At 47.7% G+C, this 17633-nt stretch overlaps 1 protein-coding gene across 20 annotated transcripts in view; it reads left to right on the top strand.

The window, feature by feature from the left end:
• The window catches only part of Jakmip1 (janus kinase and microtubule interacting protein 1), a 124763-nt gene that overhangs the window by 47411 nt on the left and 59719 nt on the right, over positions 1–17633 (top strand). For all 20 annotated transcript variants that reach the window (XM_006504174.4, XM_011240790.3, XM_030254879.1 and 17 more), the window contains one exon: positions 11974–12236. In XM_006504174.4, the coding sequence (XP_006504237.1) occupies positions 12108–12236 (129 nt within the window). In that variant the 5' untranslated portion in view covers positions 11974–12107. Of the gene's footprint in view, positions 1–11973; positions 12237–17633 lie in introns of those variants that run through there.

Below are 17633 nucleotides of genomic sequence, written 5' to 3' on the forward strand. Positions count from 1 at the left end.
ATCTTCTCTCTCTGTCCTGTAGTCAATTTGGATAAGAGTTTGTCAATCTTTCTGGTGTTTACTAAAGAAACAACTCTTTGTTTCATTGATTCTTTGTATTGTTTGCTTGTTCTTTCATTTCAGTCCTGAGCTTGGTTGTTTCTTGCTCTTTACTCTTTTGGGTGTGATGTCTTCTTTCTGTTGTAGAGCTTTCAAGTGTGCTGTTAAGTTACCAATATAAGATCTCTCCATTTTTTTTTAATGTAGGCACTTAGTGCTGTGAGTTTGCCTCTTAGAACTGCCTTCATTGTGTCTCATAAGTTTGGGTTTGTTGTATATTCATCATTTTTAGATCTGGTCTTTTCATAATGTCTGAGACTTCCTGGCTGTTTTGTGCCAACATTTTTTTTTTAAAGAGTTAACATTTTCTTTGACTGAGGTATCCATTTCTTCTATGGTGTCTTCAGAGCCTGAAACTCTCTTTCATCATGTGTATTTTATTGGAGTGGCTTGCCTCTGAAGTTCCTGTTTGAGTTCCTAAGCTTGTCATTTACAGATTTCCTCCAGTTTGTTGCTTCTGTTTTTACTTTCAGGCCTTGAACACTTTTATTCACTTCCTTCTACTGCTTGTGATCCCGTGGATTTCTTTAATGGGTTTATTCGCTTCCTCTTTAAGGACGTCTATCATATGGCGATTTGAAGGCCTTCATTTTGTGCTTAAGCTGTGTCAGGGCCTACCATGGTAGGGTTGCTGGGCTCTAGTGGGGACACAGTGTCCTGGCTGTTACTGTTTGTGTGTTTATGCTGGTGGCATCTGGGTTTACAGTGATTGTGACTGTAGGTGCTGATGTTTGGTCTTGCCTTGTTGGGTGGTTATTTTGTGTAAGGAATCTTGAAGTCATCTCAAGACGCCCCAAGACCAAGTTCTCAGCACAAAAGAGACTTATTTGTCCCAGAGGGACAGAGAGCAGGGATAAGAGACAAAGACAGGAGATAAAGGAAGGGAAGAAAGGAGAGAGGAGAAATGGGTAGGGGAGAAGGGGAAGGGATATTTGTCCCAGGAGGACAAAGAAGTGCCTCTGAATAGAGAGGAGTCAGACGTGGCCCATAGGAAAATGGCAGTTTATAAATGTGCAATGGCTGGGGAAAAAATTCCTAAACAGAACAGCATTGGCTTGTGCTGTAAGATCAAGAATCGACAAATGGGACCTCATGAAATTGCAAAGCTTCTGTAAGGCAAAAGACACTGTCAATAAGACAAAAAGACCACCAACAGATTGGGAAAGGATTTTTATCAATCCTAAATCTGATAGGGGACTAATATCTAATATATACAAAGAGCTCAAGAAGCTGGACTCCAGAAATTCAAATAACCCCATTAAAGATGGGGTAGAGAGCTAAACAAAGAATTCTCAACTGAGGAATACCAAAAGGCTGAGAAGCACCTGAAAAAATGTTCAGCATCCTTAATCATCAGGGAAATGCAAATCAAAACAACCTTGAGATTCCACCTCACTCCAGTCAGAATGGCTAAGATCAAAAATTCAGGTGACAGCAGGCAAGAATGTGGAGAAAGAGGAACACTCCTCCATTGCTGGTGGGATTGCAAGCTTGTACAACCACTCTGGAAGTCAGTCTGGTGGTTCCTCAGAAAATTGGACATAGTACTACTGGAAGATCCAGCAATACCTCTCCTAGGCATATACCCACATGCTCCACTATGTTCATAGCAGCCTTATTTATAATAGCCAGAAGCTGGAAAGAACCCAGATGTCCCTCAACAGAGGAATGGATACAGAAAATGTGGTACATTTACACAATGGAGTACTATTCAGCTACTAAAAACAGTGAATTTATGAAATTCTTGGGCAAGTGGATGGATCTGGAGGATATCATCCTGAGTGAGGTAACCCAATCACAAAAGAAGTCATTAGATATGCACTCATTGATAAGTGGATATTAGCCCAGAAACTTAGAATACCCAAGATACAATTTGCAAAACATAAGAAAATCAAGAAGAAGGAAGACCAAAGTGTGGATACTTTACCCCTTCATAGAATAGGGAACAAAATACCCATGGAAGGAGTTACAGAGACAAAGTTTGGAGCTAAGATGAAAGGATGGACTATCCAGAGACTACCCCACCCGGGGATCCATCCCATAATCAGCCACCAAACGCAGTCACTGTTGCATATGCCAGAAAGATTTTGCTGAAAGGACCCTGATATAGTTGTCTCTTGTGAGGGTATGCTAGTGCCTGGCAAATACAGAAGTGGATGCTCACAGTCATCTATAGGATGGAACACAGGGCCCCCACTGGAGGAGCTAGAGAAAGTACCCTAGGAGCTGAAGGGATCTGCAACCCTATAGCTGGAACAACAATATGAACTAACCAGTACCCCCAGAGCTCGTGTCTCTAGCTGCATATGTAGCAGAAGATGACCTAGTCGGCCATCATTGGGAAGAGAGGTCCCTAGGTCTTGCAAACTTTATATGCCCCAGTACAGGGGAATGCCAGGACCAAGAAGTGGGAGTGGGTGGGTAGGGGAGCAGGGCTGGGGGAGGGTATAGGGAACTTTCGGGATAGCATTTGAAATGTAAATTAAAAAATATCTAATAAAAAAATAAAAATAAAAATAAAATGAAGGTGCAAGGGTTGTGATGATGTGCCTAATTTTAATTGGACATGTTATAGGTGATTCAAATGGGACTTTTGATTGCTGGACCTCAATAATTTGATATCTGGACCTTGGTGGTCAGCCTCAGGAGAGGAATTGGCCAAGTGAGGGACTCGACCTTGGGAGTTAGCTTTAGGGATGCGATTTAATGGTTTTTAACCAAGCAGAGGGGATGGGGGAAAAGGCAAGGCTTCCCAGCCACGCTCGCTGTGCTCGGGCTGGCTGAGCCCCTTCGTTTTGTTCATTAGTTTCTGTTGCCCGCTCTGTCCTCAGGAGGATGTGCTGGCGGCCCTGTGTTGGTTGCTAGGGAATTACACTGGGATTCTACTAGGTGTGGCCACTGCGGGTTCTAGGGAAAATGTGTTTCTAGGTATTGGGAACTGACACTTAGGAATAGAGGCAGCCTTGGGGGATAAAGGAAGTTTGCAGAGCGAGAAAGTAGCGCGTCTCACCAGGATCAGCTTAGTCCCCTGGGAAGAGGGGTAGAGAGCCAGGGAGGCCATCATGGGTAGTCTGCTGCAGAGCTGGGCATGAGACTGGGGGATAAGATTTGCAGGAGGGGAGGGAGAGTGAAGACCTGAAGCTCACCTACCTGCTTCACTGGCCTACTTTCTTCTCTGGCAGACTTGGCTGCTGGCTTCCCAGAGGGTACCTGCTGGAGTTGGGGGCTGGGATAATGGGATGAGAGGGGAGGAAGGCTGGGGTGAGCCTAGGGAACTGGCTTTGAAGGAGAGGAGGGAAGGTGAAGATTTGTGCTTAGCCTCCTTGGCAGGAGCGCCTCTTCAGTTTTTACAGGCGGCTTTTCTTTCTTTATGTAGGAGGGCTGCGGGGGATGGTGCTGGGAGTCTATCTGAAAGCATTTTGAGGCATCTGAGCTCATGTGATACTGGCCTGTCTCCTATGAAGCAGGGGAACCTGCAGGGCCTTAGGGCAGCAGCTGTCGGGCTCTCTGCCTGTCTCGCTCACCCAGGACTTGGCATAGGGCGGGTGCTTGCATAGATGAGGTGGTGTATTTCTCTAAAGAATGTGGGTGAAACTGGCTGTGGAGGACTTGAGGGCAGGTGCTAGCTGACATAGGGAGGAAGAATCATTGCGGGGAATATGGAAACTGACAAGAGATCAAAGTGCGGATACCAGCAAAGTCCAACTCGGTGACCCATGAGTTTTGCTGCGGTTACTTATGGCAATGTGGGTGAGGGTTATTTACAGGAGCAGAAATGACTCAAAGACAGCTGCATCCCCAAAGCATGGGTGATGGCCCATGGACATCTGCAGGAATGCGACTGGTTAGAGAGCATCTATTCCAGCAAGCTGCCCCACCTCACTGTCTCTAGCAGTTCTTACTGCTTGCATAACCTTGAGGAGGGAGGGCTCTGGCACGGCTGGCACATTCAGGGGCTTCCTGACACTTGTAAATTGTTTCCTTCCTGGGCCATAAGGAGCTTCTGTCCAGGACGGAAGGTTTGAAATTCTACACAACACTGGGCCTGGGAGTGGCCATGGTACTGTCTGCAGATGAGCTACAGGGACACACGAGACAGTTTAAGGGACAGCAAGAATCAAGGCCCCCTCCTGCAGTGTAGGCATCTCTGCAGCCCCATAGCTCCTCCCTCTGCTCTCTTTCCCTCTGCCTGGCTGGTACTCAGGACATTCTGCTGAGTTGAATTGGTAAAGAATGATGGCATTGGCTCCTGATCCCTGTTCCTTGGTGGACTTGCTCACAGCAATCGTGTGTGTGTGTGTGTGTGTGTGTGTGTGTGTGTGTGTGTGTGTATGTGTGTTTGTGTGTCTGTCTGAAGCTAAGGGATGTGTAGAGATATGATGCTGATGTGTGTTTCCTGCAGCCCAAGCAAAAACCTGAAATCCTCATTTGTTTAGGAGAAACAAATGCAAAATGCCACTCCCCATACAGGAAGGTCTGCTGGGCCTGAGCCTGAATCAGGGGCTGGAAGTCAGCTGGCCTCTGGGCCACGTTGCCAGGTGACACAGTCACCTTGCGTGCACTCTGTCTCAGAAAGGTGCACGGAAGCCATCATGTCATCAGTACTCGGTGCGCGGAGTTTGCTGGCGTCCAGCAGCAGGTCACGTGGTAAACCGTGGAGGCTGATGGGTGGTTACTGAGCTGTTGCAGACACCAGCCAGAAAAAAAAAATGACCTGCTACTGGGACCCACTTGTCTGCAAGACCGGCTTGCAATATTAAAAGATGTCCCTAGACCTACAGCTAAAACAATTTTATAACAAGAATTGGTGAAAGGCATACATAGTTGTGTGCATGGATCCCACCTTGACTACAGGTAGAAGCTTGGATGGATGCTAGGCTGGGGGGACGGGATTGGTGACAGAAGGACAGTCCCTAAGGAAGATTTCCTTTGGGGTTGGTGAGGTGTGAGCAGGGTGTGTCAGTGCCAGGGGCTGCTAGGATCAAGGCTTTAGATGTCTGCTGAATGGGAGAGGGGCCTTTTTTTCCTCAGGGCTACCCTGAGAGACATGGTGGCTCTGGACTGATGACCCTCCTCATCCCCCTCAACACCCTTACCCTCTGGTCATGGAATCCATCCGTTGCAGAATTCAATTCCACAGTGCCATGGCCTAGCCCGCAGCTGTCTCAAGTCTCCCTCGGCCATGCTGTCACTGCATCTGCTGAGCGCCAGGCACAGCAGCTCCCAGGAGCACAGAACTAAGGATAAGGAAGGAGAGGTCAGAGACAGAGGCAAGCAGGGGTTTCTCACTCTAGGACTAGCATGGGCAAGCCCGGTTGATCTTGGTTGAGTGAGTGACTGAATGGACTGGGTGGAACAGTGTTATTGGGGACTCCAGGTCTGTTTGCCCAGTGTGGCTTCTCAGAGGGAGGCACAGGGCAGACTGATGGAGCTGTGGGGGAGGAGATCTGTGACTTTGGTGGGGTAGGGTGGGGAGAGAGGGTTGCCCCTCTGAGAGCAGTCCTTCTGGGCTGGGATGTGCTAGGTAGCCCTTGCTAGGACCTGAGAGCTGCAGTGTTTGCTTCTCTTTATCTCATGGTTCTGTTTCCTGGCATCTGGCCGAGGATCTGGGTGCCCGCATTCATTGAGGGTACCCGGTTTGCTCTTCCTTCTCTTGGGATGTCACCGGAGATCACTGCAGTCCTGGTGTCACAGGTCCTTCCTCCACCTTAGGGAGGAGTTTGCAGTTGACTCATCTTTAAGCCCAGATGGAATCCACCCTCCCACCACTGAGGCCTGGCTTTTCTTGGTATATAGGGGTTAGGTGTGCTAAATATGTCATAACTCTTGCCTCTGTGGTGTGACCATTTAATCCCACCTGGGAAGAAGCAGTGGGCAAGCCTGGGCTCTGTAAACCAGTTTACCTTAGATTTGTAGCCCTTCCCACATCCTGGACAAGCAGGTCTGCTGTGCCTCGTTTGCCTTGGCTGGCCTTATGATTGACAGCTATTGGCCGGCCAGCCCGCAATGACAGAGATTTCTTATTATTTATGAGTGTTTAGGCATTATAGCATAGACTTCTTCCCAACCAGCTCATATAACTCAACTAACCCCTTCATTCTAGTCATGCTTGCCTCGTGACCCGTTACCTTTCATTCAGTCCCCATACATCTGACTTCCTCCATGTCCGGCTGGCAAATCCACACACCTGATTCTTTCCCACCATTCCTGTCTCTGCCCAGAGGTCTTGCCTTTCCTCTCCTCTGTGGCCATAGGCTGTCAGTTCCAAACCAATCAGAAGATGATGGAGAGGAATGTTTACAGAACATGATGCAGGTGCTGAGCAATTAGAACAACAATACCAAAGTCATGTGCAAATGAGTACTAAGACCAGGAACACCTGAGTTGGAGTTTGAAGTTGGGTAGGTGGTAAGGAGAAGGAAGGCAGGCCAGGAAGAACATTTCCCAGGCGTCAAGGCCAAACTGCGCCAACAAAGGAAGGTTAAAAGAACATTTCAGCTTCATAGATCCTTTAGTGAAGGCTGGCTGGGCCTGTCTAGTGCCCAAGTCAGGAGCCCAGATGTCCCTGTGGCCTTGTCACCACCTCAACAGATGGCTTTCAAGGGTTCTATAGGCAGGAAGCGTAGTCATACTTTAAACTCTGCCGGTGAGGGCCCTAGGCACAACCATTCATGTACATCATTGGCCAGGTCTGTTCACATGACGCACTTCTGCAGAGGAGTCTAGGAAGTGCAAGGAACCATGTAGGACATTTCCAAGGTGTACTCTAGGGAGCACCTTTGCAGGCAAGAGAACACAAGATGGCTTTCAACTCTGGTTCTGGAAGGGTCTGCTCTGCTAGAAAATCAACAAAGGCTCTCCTTCCCCTGGGTGCATCACCACCCACTTTGGGGCATCAACCTTGTGTCTGGAAAGTGGACCCATGGGAGAAGGAGAGCTTCAGGGAGCGTATGGACTCAGCCTTCCAGAAGGGTTGACTCAGGTTCTGTAATTTGCTTCCAAACAACTGGGCTCAGTATTGGTCACATCCCCTTAGGGCCCGCCCACCCAGCCACCCTTCCTTCCTCCTTCCCTCCCTCCTCCTTAGAGTATGATGTGGAGTGCATCTTCTTGTGGGAATGGAACAGTTGTGTTTAGCTTCAGTTGTTTGAGCCTCACAGAGAGCTGGCTGGCTGTAACTGTTCCCATGATTACCAAGGAGATGCTGGTGAGGGCAGTGGGTGGGAGGGAGACCCACCCACCATAAATATTCAGGAGCTCAGGTGAGTGGAGTCTGGTGTCCTGTTCCTGGAGGCCCTGCCAGCAGGGCCTTGACTTCACGGTTCCCATTCCGTTCCTCTGTGACTGGGTATGAATTCAAACCAGTTCCCCAATTAACAATGAAAGTATTGGCCAGCTTTGCATACGAGAGAGTCTTAAAAGTCAGTGCTTTGCTGTAGGCAACAAATGATTGGGTCTCGTGTCGTCTCCACTCTGGCAGCTTCTGTCTCCATGGGTGCCTCTAAGGCTTTTTCCACTTGTGACCCCTTTTGCTGGAGTAATTTTCATGACCCCAAGTTTAAAAGTATAAGCACACAAATCAGATGTTTCCTGATAAGTCATACAATATTTACTTTGAAACAATCTTTTTTTTTTTCTCTTTGATTTTTGAGACAGGGTTTCTTTGTATAGCCCTGGCTGCCCTAGAACTTACTTGTAGACTAAGCTGGCTTCAAAATCACAGAGATCTGCCTGCCTCTGCCTCCTGAGTGCTGGAATCAAAAGTGTGTGCCACCACTGCCCGGCTTTAAAACAATTCTATTATGTTCATATGATTTTAGCATTTCTTAAAATGAAAACATTTGCATACTAATGAGCATGATGGGCTTTTTATTTTTATGTAAGAAATTAAATATTGGCTGAATATTTGATATTGAGAGATGGAGTAGACCACCTTTAATATATTTTGGAGCTCGCTAATATTTTGATTTTGTAATCCTCAAAGCTTCAAATGGCACTTTGCATAAATAAATATATCATACTGAATAACAAAAGCATGCTTAGGGCCACTTCAGAAGTTGTGAATTCTGCCCTAATCATGAGTCACAATTCATCGAATGTTTCTCTATGAAATATGTTAACAACACAGACAGGAATTAAGAAAATTTTTATTATGCTTATTTATCTATCGTATATGTGCATATGCTTGGAAGTCAGGGGACAACTTGCAGGAGTCACTGCTTGCCCTCCGCCACGTGGGTCCCAGAGACTAAGCTCCGCATCCTTACCCGCTCAGCCATCTCGCTAGTCCTAGTTATGAGACTTAGACACCAATTTGATATTCACATGCCAAACAATGAAGATAGGAACATTTTAAAAGCTTTTGTTTCCTTACTGAAACTGTTCCATTTCAAGAAGAACAGAAGTGGATGCTCACAGGCATCTATAAGATGGAACACAGGGCCCTCAATGGAGAAGCTAGAGAAAGCACTCTAGGAGCTAAAGGGATCTGCAACCCTATAGGTAGAACAACAATATGAGCTAACCAGTACCACCAGAGCTCGTGTCTCTAGCTGCATATGTAGCAGAAGATGGCCTAGTCAGCTATCATTAGGAAGAGGGGCCCCTTGGTCTTGCAAACTTTTTATGCTCCAGTAAAGGGGAACGCCAGGGAAGTGGGAGTGGGTGGGTAGGGGAGCAGGGCCGGGGGAGGGTATAGGGAAATGATCTGGATACATTTGAAATGTAAATGAAGAAAATATCTAATTAAAAAAAAGAGCAGGCAATAAAACAGCGGGGAGAAGGAGCCATGGTGTTCCCTGCAGCCTCTGCGGGCATTGCATGGTACACAGTGTGAGTGCTGGGTGCTCAGAGCTAGCATTTTGGGCTGTGTGAATTCAGATACTATTGTTGCCATTTTTCTCCTGGCTCTCTCTGCAGTTTCCGGGGACCCCAGCATGGGGCAGCGGCTGGCTGTGAAGCCACTGTGCTCTGGGTGGTTGAGTTAGAGCTGGTGTCCTTAGCTGCTGTCTGCCCAGTTGATTATTATCCTGGATTCCTTGAATCTTCTTAGCAACTGATTTTATCTTCTACTTTCTTTCTGCCTTTTGTAGCTTAATGCTTCCGTTTTAAGAGGAACTCAATTTGTTCCTCGCTCTCAAAACTATTTCAGGAGAAGCCCAGAGTTTGCAACATGTATTTAGAAGCTGTCTTAAGTCCAGTTTGGATGAACAGTACACTATAGCATCTGTATGGGTCCTACTTCCTCTAGTAGGTTGTGGAGTCTGGCTTGCCGCCCCTCCCCCTCCCAGCTGGAGCTGCAGGCATCCAGCCCACAGTTCTTTCTGCTCCAGCAAACTGGTAACTGTCAGATCAGTTAAGAATAGAAACCTCAAGTTTTTACTGTTTACTTATGCCCCCTCTCTCTTTTTAATGTAAACCATAATTCTACAATATCTGGTTTTCATTTGTTTGTTTTCCTATTTAGTCTGAGGACTTGTTTGTTTATTTGTGTTTGTTTGTTTGTTTGTTTGTTTGAGATAGTCTCACTATGTAGCACTGGCTGGTTTGGAACCCTTGTAGCCAGCACTGACCCCAAACTCAGAGTGATCCATCAGCCTCTGCCTCCCAAGTGCTAGGGTTAAAGGCATACACGACACTACAGGTCCTGCTAGACTGGGTTTTCGACTCATTGTACCCTTCTCTGTAGCGTTTCTCTTAGCCTTCTTAAAAGGGGAGGTCTGTGTGGCTTGGCCGATCCTTTGGCTTTTGTTTCTCTTGAGTCTTTAGTCTCTGAAAATGTCACAGTTGACTGAATTGCAGGTTGACTTTCTTATCTAAACCATTTTTTGCTCCGTTCCTGCCCCCCCCACCCCCCCATCATTTCTGCAGAGACGTCTGCTGAATTCTTATCATTGTTTTTCTGTAGCTGAGCTATTTCTTCTTGGCCTTGTTTTAGGATTTTCTTTTCCTTCATCTTTGGTCAGCTGCAGCTTGCTGTGTGATATACTCACGTGCAAGTACAATGTGTGTACCTATGGTTGGGCGTCTGCGGTTAGTTGGGGAAGACCACACATAGCTTTACAGAGGCCTGTGGCTTTTTCTCTCACTCTTCCATTCACACCTGTGTTGGCTAGTTTTAGTTCAACCTGGCACAAGCTAGAGTCTTTTTAGAAGAGGGAGCCAGATTGAGACTATGTCCCCACCAGATTGGCTTATGAGCAAACCAGTAAATTAGCATTCCCCCACGGCCTCTGTATCAGCTCCTGCCTCCAGACTCTTGCCTTGTTTGAGTTCCTGCCCCGATTTCTGTCAGTGATGGAGTGTGATGTGGGACTAGCAGCTGAAGTAAACCCTTTTCTCTTCAAGTTGCTTTCGGTGTGTTTGAGCACAGCTGTTAGTCTAGCTAATACACTGCCTCCTCACTATTTTGCCCTTGGATAGTCTTGTCTCTGTCTCGTTAGTCTTCCATTGCCTTTCAGTTTGAAGACACTATGTTAGTATCTGTGAGCTCATGGACAGACTCTCTTCAGTTTGGAAATACACCATTGGTGCATCTGTGAGCTCATGGGCTCTTTAGCTCTGTGCAGTCCTGCAGAAACTTGTAGAAAGCTTGTTTGAGTTCCTCTGTAGTGTGTGTGTGTGTATGTGTGTGTGTGTGTGTGTGCGCGCGCGCGCACGCAAGCGAGTGTATGCTTTAACTTGGACATCTCGTTATCCCTTCCTGGATTTTTCTTCTCTACTTACAGACCATCTGTTCTGCCATGCTGTCTGCTTTTTTCTCTGAGGCCCTTTGCATGCTATTCAGAATTACTTTAATGTCTGAGTCTGGGTCTAGTCTTTGATATTTTGTTGAGAGCTGGGCCTGATGCAAATGGAGCTGGAGCTGTACTCGGGAAGTGGTTCTCTGCTCCGGGCCCTCTGTGGGACAGACATTGCTTTGCCCTAAGACCTCAGTCCTCTGATGATCTAAGGAAGTTCCTTATTTCTGTTTTCTTTATCTATCTTGGGACTCCAAATTTCTTATGTGTTGGACTAGAAGCTACATATTCTGTTAATTTCTCCTAACATCTTCTCTTCCTCCCTTCCTCCATCCTTCCCTCTCATGTGTCCTCCCCACCCTCACTGGGCAGCACTTCAGCTTTGTAGCCGTGTGGCAGGTATTTCCCTGACTGGAGTTTCTCTTGTTTAGTGGGCAGCAGGAGGAGTTTGGACTGGGCCCTTGGTGGCAAGGTCTGTTGTCCCAGGGCCTCAGTTGCTTGTTCTGGTGTTGCTTTTGGACATAGCAGGATGATCAGGTCAGCTCCATTTCCTGTTATGAGCTGTGTAACCTGGTGCTTGGCTGGTGCATGCCTCCATTTCTTCTTCATCTGTAACATGGATGACAGAATTTTACCCTGCATAGGAGTAACAGTTAAGTCTGGGGTGAAAGCATCTGTTTCAGAGAGCGGCACTGACATTGGTCCAGAGTTTCTAGCTTGTGGACACACAGTGCCTCCTGCCTCCTGTCCTGTGGTGTGCAGTGCACACATTGCCTCCTGTCCTCTGCCACGTGCTTCAAGTGAGACCCCCAGGAAGCCTTTAGAAACAGCACCCACAGGCTGCACAGAGGTCTGTATGCTGTGGCTCACAGATACACTGATGAGGTCCTGCAACCTCAAGAGGTCAGGACTAGAGGAGAGCGGCACAGTGTGGTCCTCTGGGGGCATCATTTAGGAGGTGAGACTCTGCCTGTAACATCTTCCAAGTGATTCTATGGTAGCTCCAGTGAACTATGATAGACCAGACTTGAGAGTGGCAGGCCTTCTGCAGGTGAGGCATGTGCTTAGCGCTGGGATGCTCAGGCTAGGGGGACACTTGCTATGTGCTTACTCAGTCTCTTTTGTCCCTGGACAGACTCGCCAGTGATGGTGTGCACAGAGGACGAGCGGAGCCCTGTACGACTGCTTAGCACAGCCGAGCTGGTAGCTGTACTCGCTGGTGGGCGGGCGTGAACCTCAGGACCTCAGTGTCTCACTCCAAGAGGAAACATGTCTAAAAAGGGCCGCAGCAAGGGGGACAAGCCCGAGGCGGAGACGGACTCTGTGCAGATGGCTAATGAAGAGCTGCGCGCCAAGCTGACCAACATCCAGATTGAGTTCCAGCAGGAGAAGAGCAAGGTGAGGCGGGGCCTCCGGGGCCACCTCAGGCTGGGCTGTGAGCACTGGGCTGTGAAGAGTGTAATCCCAGGCCCAAGCCTCAGATGCCCCTTTGAGTACAGGAGACAGCTGAGAAGACGACTTGGTGGTAGTTTTTACCATATTCTGCCTGTGACCTTGGTGGGGCTTCAAGATTCTTTATGTTTCAGCTTCCCTTCCTTGCAAGATAGGAGTCACGGTAGGGGCTATGGGCAAGTCATCTCTGTGACAAGAGCTTTCTTGTAGGGCATGTATAAGCTTTGGAACCTGTTGGAACAGTACTTGGCTGGATACCCACATCCTTCAGGAAAACAGTCAAGGCACAGCTCTTATGTCAACACAGTACGGTCAGGGGACTCCGGCTGTCTGGTTCATAGACACGGTGGCCTCCCTCTGATTCAGCCAGACCAGCTTCCTGATCATGGATGTGTGACTTAAAGTCTCCCAGCTCTTGTTCTGAGCTTGCAGGAGATGAGCTAGTTCAAGGCTGTCCTAAACGTCTGGGATAACAGCTACAGGGGAATACCCCACCGCCATAGTCTTTGCTGTAGCAGCTGTTGTGATATGGGAGGGTCTGAGATCCCTCAGAGCTGGGAAGTCACAGCTGCAGATGGATTCTGGGGGAGCTGGTCACATGACCTTCACAGTCGGAAGCTGAGAGCAGTTAGTATGAGCCAGTGTTCAGCTTGCTTTCTTCATAGCTATGCATTCTCCATTGCTGTGCAGCCTTGCACACCCTGGACAGGGTGCTCCCCACTACAGAAGGATCTTCACATATCACTCAATGTAATTAAGATAATCCCCTCAAGTCATGCCCAGAGGCCCATCTTCCAGGCGATTCTAACGTCTACCTGTTGGTAGTTAATCCTAACCATCACAGATAGTATTTGGACCCAATAGAATGTCCTCATTTTACACTAATCTGCTCATTACAGGTACTCTTACAATCTAATGCCGTCCTAAGACTCTAGTATTTAGGACTTTAGCTTGTTTGTTTTGTGAGACATAACTGAGCCTCCATACCAGGTTAGCCCTGGTCTAGCAGGTGCTATACTGTGGAAGACAGACTTGTGGGGGTCTGTAGTGAGAACTCTGGAATGTTGGTTTCTATTATTTTAAAATTTTAAAGATTTATTTATTTATTTATATGAGTACACTGTAGATGTAGATGGTTGTGAGCCTTCAGCCTTCATGTGGTTGTTGGGAACTGAATTTTAGGACCTCTCCTCACTCTGGTCAGACCTGCTTGCTCCGGCCCAAAGATTTATTTATTATTATACATAAGTACACTGTAGCTGTCTTTAGACACACCAGAAGAGGGCATCAGATCTCGTTACAGGTGGTTGTGAGCCACCACGTGGTTGCTGGGAATTGAACTCAGGATCTCTGAAAGAGCAGTCAGTGCTCTTAACCACTCTCCAGCTACAATTTTGATTTCTTAAAAAAAAAAAAAAAAAAAAACCCCAAAACCTCAGACTATTTTAAGACTATGTTTTTGTCTTAATCCCAGGTATGGAGCTATGGGGCTGCTTTGCAGCAGTTGATTATGATTTGTCTTGTGCTCTAACAGAGGCATGGTTTTGCCCAGCTGCAAATAGTTTCTGCAATTGTGTGACTTTGGGATTCTGGGAATTTTTCTGAGGGTATATAAATGCTAGAGCCCCAATAGTTGGATAGTTGGGTGGGTAGTTGTTGGTTGTGGTTTGTTAGTAGTGGTACTCAAAGGAAAAGCAAGAAGAAAAAAATTATTCAGATCTCACTCTCTCCTCCTATCTAGTGATAGGGGGTGAAACCAGAGGAGTAAAAGGTTGCTCAAAGGAGCAAAGACCAGCTACAGTCAAAGAAGAAACAAGAAGAAAGAAATTAGATTCAGAGCCGGGCAGTAGTGGCACACACATTTAATCCTAGCACTTGGGAGGCAGAGGCAGGCAGATTTCTGAGTTCGAGGCCAACTTGGTCTACAGAGCGAATTCTAGGACAGCCGGGGCTACACAGAGAAACCCTGTCTCGAAAAAAAAAAAAAACCCCAAAAAAACCAAAACAACAAAACAAAATAAAACAAAACAAAAACAAACAATAAAAGAAATTAGATCTCTCTCTCTCTCTCTCTCTCTCTCTCTCTCTCTCTCCTACCCTTCTTTCTCTCCTATCTAGTGATGTGGGGTGAAGCCAGGGGGATAAAGGGAAGGGAAAAGAACTCATAAAGTAACAAAGATCAGCTTCGGGAGTCTCCGACTACCCAGGCTGCCTCTCAGCTCTGGGACTTGGGATATTTGCCTTGCCATCTTCAGGCTGCTGTCCCCTCCTCATCACCCCCTGTGGTCTGCATAGGGCTTTGCCTGTTTAGTCACTGAGACAAGTCTGCTCTCAGAGAACTCAGTAGAGCAGCCCCCAGGCCAGCAGGAAACGCATAAATGTGAATTGCACGATTTCATTTAGGTGTCATTGAACTTGATATCATACTCACCAGCAAGGTCATGTTGATGGTGTCCTTATGTTAGCAGAGGACAGGCATAAAAGTCTTTGGTTGAAGAAGGAACATGAGGCAAATGTTCCTCTCAACATTTGTGATGGTTTGTCTATTCTTGGACCAGGGAGTGGCACCATTTGGAGTTGTGGCCTTGTTGGAATAGGTGTGACCTGGCTGTAGTAGGTGTGTCACTGTGGGTGTGGGCTTAATACTCTCACCCTAAGTCAGTCTTCCACTAGCAGCCTTTGGATGAAGACGTAGAACTCTCAGCTCCTCTTGCACCATACCTGCCTGGATGCTGCCATGCTCCCACCTTGATGGTAATGCACTGAACCTCTGAACCTGTAAGCCAGCCCCAATTAAATGTTGTTGTTTATAAGACTTTCCCTGGTCATGGTGTCTTTTCACAGCAGTAAAACCCTAACTAAGACACCATTCATTCACTGAGGGGCTTATCCTGAGTACTGTATGCAGCCTGCTGTGAGCTGGGACACCTGATTTGCATGAGGTGACTCAGAAGAGGCCCCTCCCCTCAACTGGTGCAGGGAGGGGTGGGGTGGAGTGGGGGAGGTCTCAGCACCTGCAGGGCAAGCTGGGCCTGTGAAGACCTTAGAGCTGATCCTAAGGATTTCTCTGACTGGAGAGGAAGTAAACAGATTTGCATTGCATCAAGTTTTCAACTGCCCCCATGAGCAACATGAGTGTTAGTTGGGGGCATGGTGGGATGAGTGTCTGGCTGGCAGGGTAGAAACCTGAAAAGGTCCAAAGTCTGAAGTCATATGGGGAGCAGTGATGGTGGAGGGAAGGCCATGCAGGTTCTGTAGCCAGACAGTGATTTATTCAGTCTTGCAGCAACTAGTCCATACTATACTATTTATTCATCCCGAGGCAGGAACCAGCCTTGGTCTGCAGAAGTGAGTCAGACTTTGACCCCAGCCATAAGGGATTGGTTGGCCTTGGTGGGTGGGGTGGGAGTCTTATTTCCAGGTCTTGTGTGTCAGGATCCTGGGCTCTTGCAGTTGCTGCTCTTACAACTCTTAGACCTTGGATGTGGGGACCCTTAGCTCTTGGGACTCAGTCCCTAGGAACTGCAGCCTCTGGCCTTTGGCTTAGGAAGCCTGTCGATGCCTTCTGCTGCTGTGTTGGTGCTGTCTTGTCTTTTACAGTGCTTTCTTTGTGCTTCCACTATCCTGAGCTGTCTCCTGTCTGGGCTCCAGGCAGTCTTTGCCCAGTCACTTTCTGTGACTGTACTGGCTTCATGAGGATGGTGCTGTCCCTACCACCAAGGCAGCAGCAGTCACCACCTCTGCTACCTCCCTTACCAGCTTAGCCTGTCTTACCCACGGTGAAGCTCACAGAAGACATGACATCTCAGGAGAATCTCTTACAACACCAGGGAGCAGCACAGGAGGGGGTGCACCCCTGGGTCAAAAAGTGAGGGGTATAGCCCGGTTGTGGGGCATGGCAGGGAGTGGCATGCAAATGTGGTATTAATAATTTCTGCCAATCACAACACCACTTCCAGTTCTACTAAGGCCCAGTTACAGGCTTTGCACTGGCTCAGTAACAAACTTTCTTGTGTGAGGGAAGTACCTACTTCTAGTGAGACAGCTGCAGGGTGATCCAGGTCCTTCACAAAGCCTCAGGGCTGACGCTCTGTTGTGTTAGTTACTCCTCTTGCTGTTGGGACAAAAAAGATTCTGATATCAATAGCCTAGGGGTAGAGAGCTTTATGGAGGACATGTTTATTCTGACCCACCTTTTCAAAGGACTCATCCATCATGGCCGGGGAGGTGTGGCCGAGCAGAACTAAAGGTTCATGTCAGGGAAGCAGAAAAAGGAGGCTTGCTGGAGACTAGCTGGAGTCCTCTCTTCCATCTTATTCCGTCTGAGCCTCCAGTCCATAGAAGGGTGCCCTCCAGCTGCAGGGTGGGTCCTTCCTCCTTAGGTAATCCTCTCTAGAGATATCCTTACAGGCAACTCCCAAAATCCTCATCTCCAGGGTGAGCCTAAAACATAGTCAAGTTGATGGTGAAGTCTACCCTGTGTCAGTATGGCATGGAGACAGCCGCCCTTTAAACCATAGCATTCCATCCTAGACCGACCCCACCGCCCCAGCTCATCCACGATGCAAAATGTGTTCAGCCTATATCTGTGGTCTCCAAAACCTTAAGACTTCCAACACTGTTTAAAAGTCCGTGTTCAAAGTCTCTCTGTGAGACTCAAGGCAATCTCTTAGCTATGAACCCTTGTAAAACTACAGCAGACCTATATGTTCCCCAAATATAATGGGCCAGAGCCATGAAAGGAGCCATGGCAACAGAACAAACAGACTGAACCTCTGAGAGCACTTCCCTTCTCTGCTGCGTGTGAGCAGGTCCCCAGCTCCCAGGTCCTCTCCAGGACAAGAAAGCCTTCTTCCCACATTTCTCCCTGGAAACGCTCTCAGTCCTATCTAGATGCGTTCCTCGCCATCTCGGAGACAATTCTAAACCTTGACAGATTTACAGTGAGACCATAGCACCAGAGTTGTCTGAGGCAGGTAGGCTGGAGCAGGACCCGACTCAGCTGCAGTGTTCCTTGCATTTGGACGGTGCTGTCCTTAAGTCTATGGACTGTTTGAGTCTTGATGCCCTGGCGCTAAGTTCACCAGGAGAGTGCCAGTTCCAGCTCCAGGTGAGGTGATCGATGCCGTCCACCTGTTGTTTCTGTGATTGCATGTGATGTCAGGAGATACTAGTCTCATGCATCTGCCTCAGGGCAGCTATTTTGCATCCAATTCCATACTGGGCTGCCAGACCCTCTGGCACAAGGTAATAGTGGTGCCTGCCATCACTGACTCAAGTTCCCTGCCCAGGGGCACTAAAAAAAAAAAAAAAAAAAAAGCTAAACTGTTTAGAATCTTCCTT

Source organism: Mus musculus, chromosome 5, assembly GCF_000001635.26.
Source record: "Mus musculus strain C57BL/6J chromosome 5, GRCm38.p6 C57BL/6J".
Classification (NCBI taxonomy): domain Eukaryota; kingdom Metazoa; phylum Chordata; class Mammalia; order Rodentia; family Muridae; genus Mus; species Mus musculus.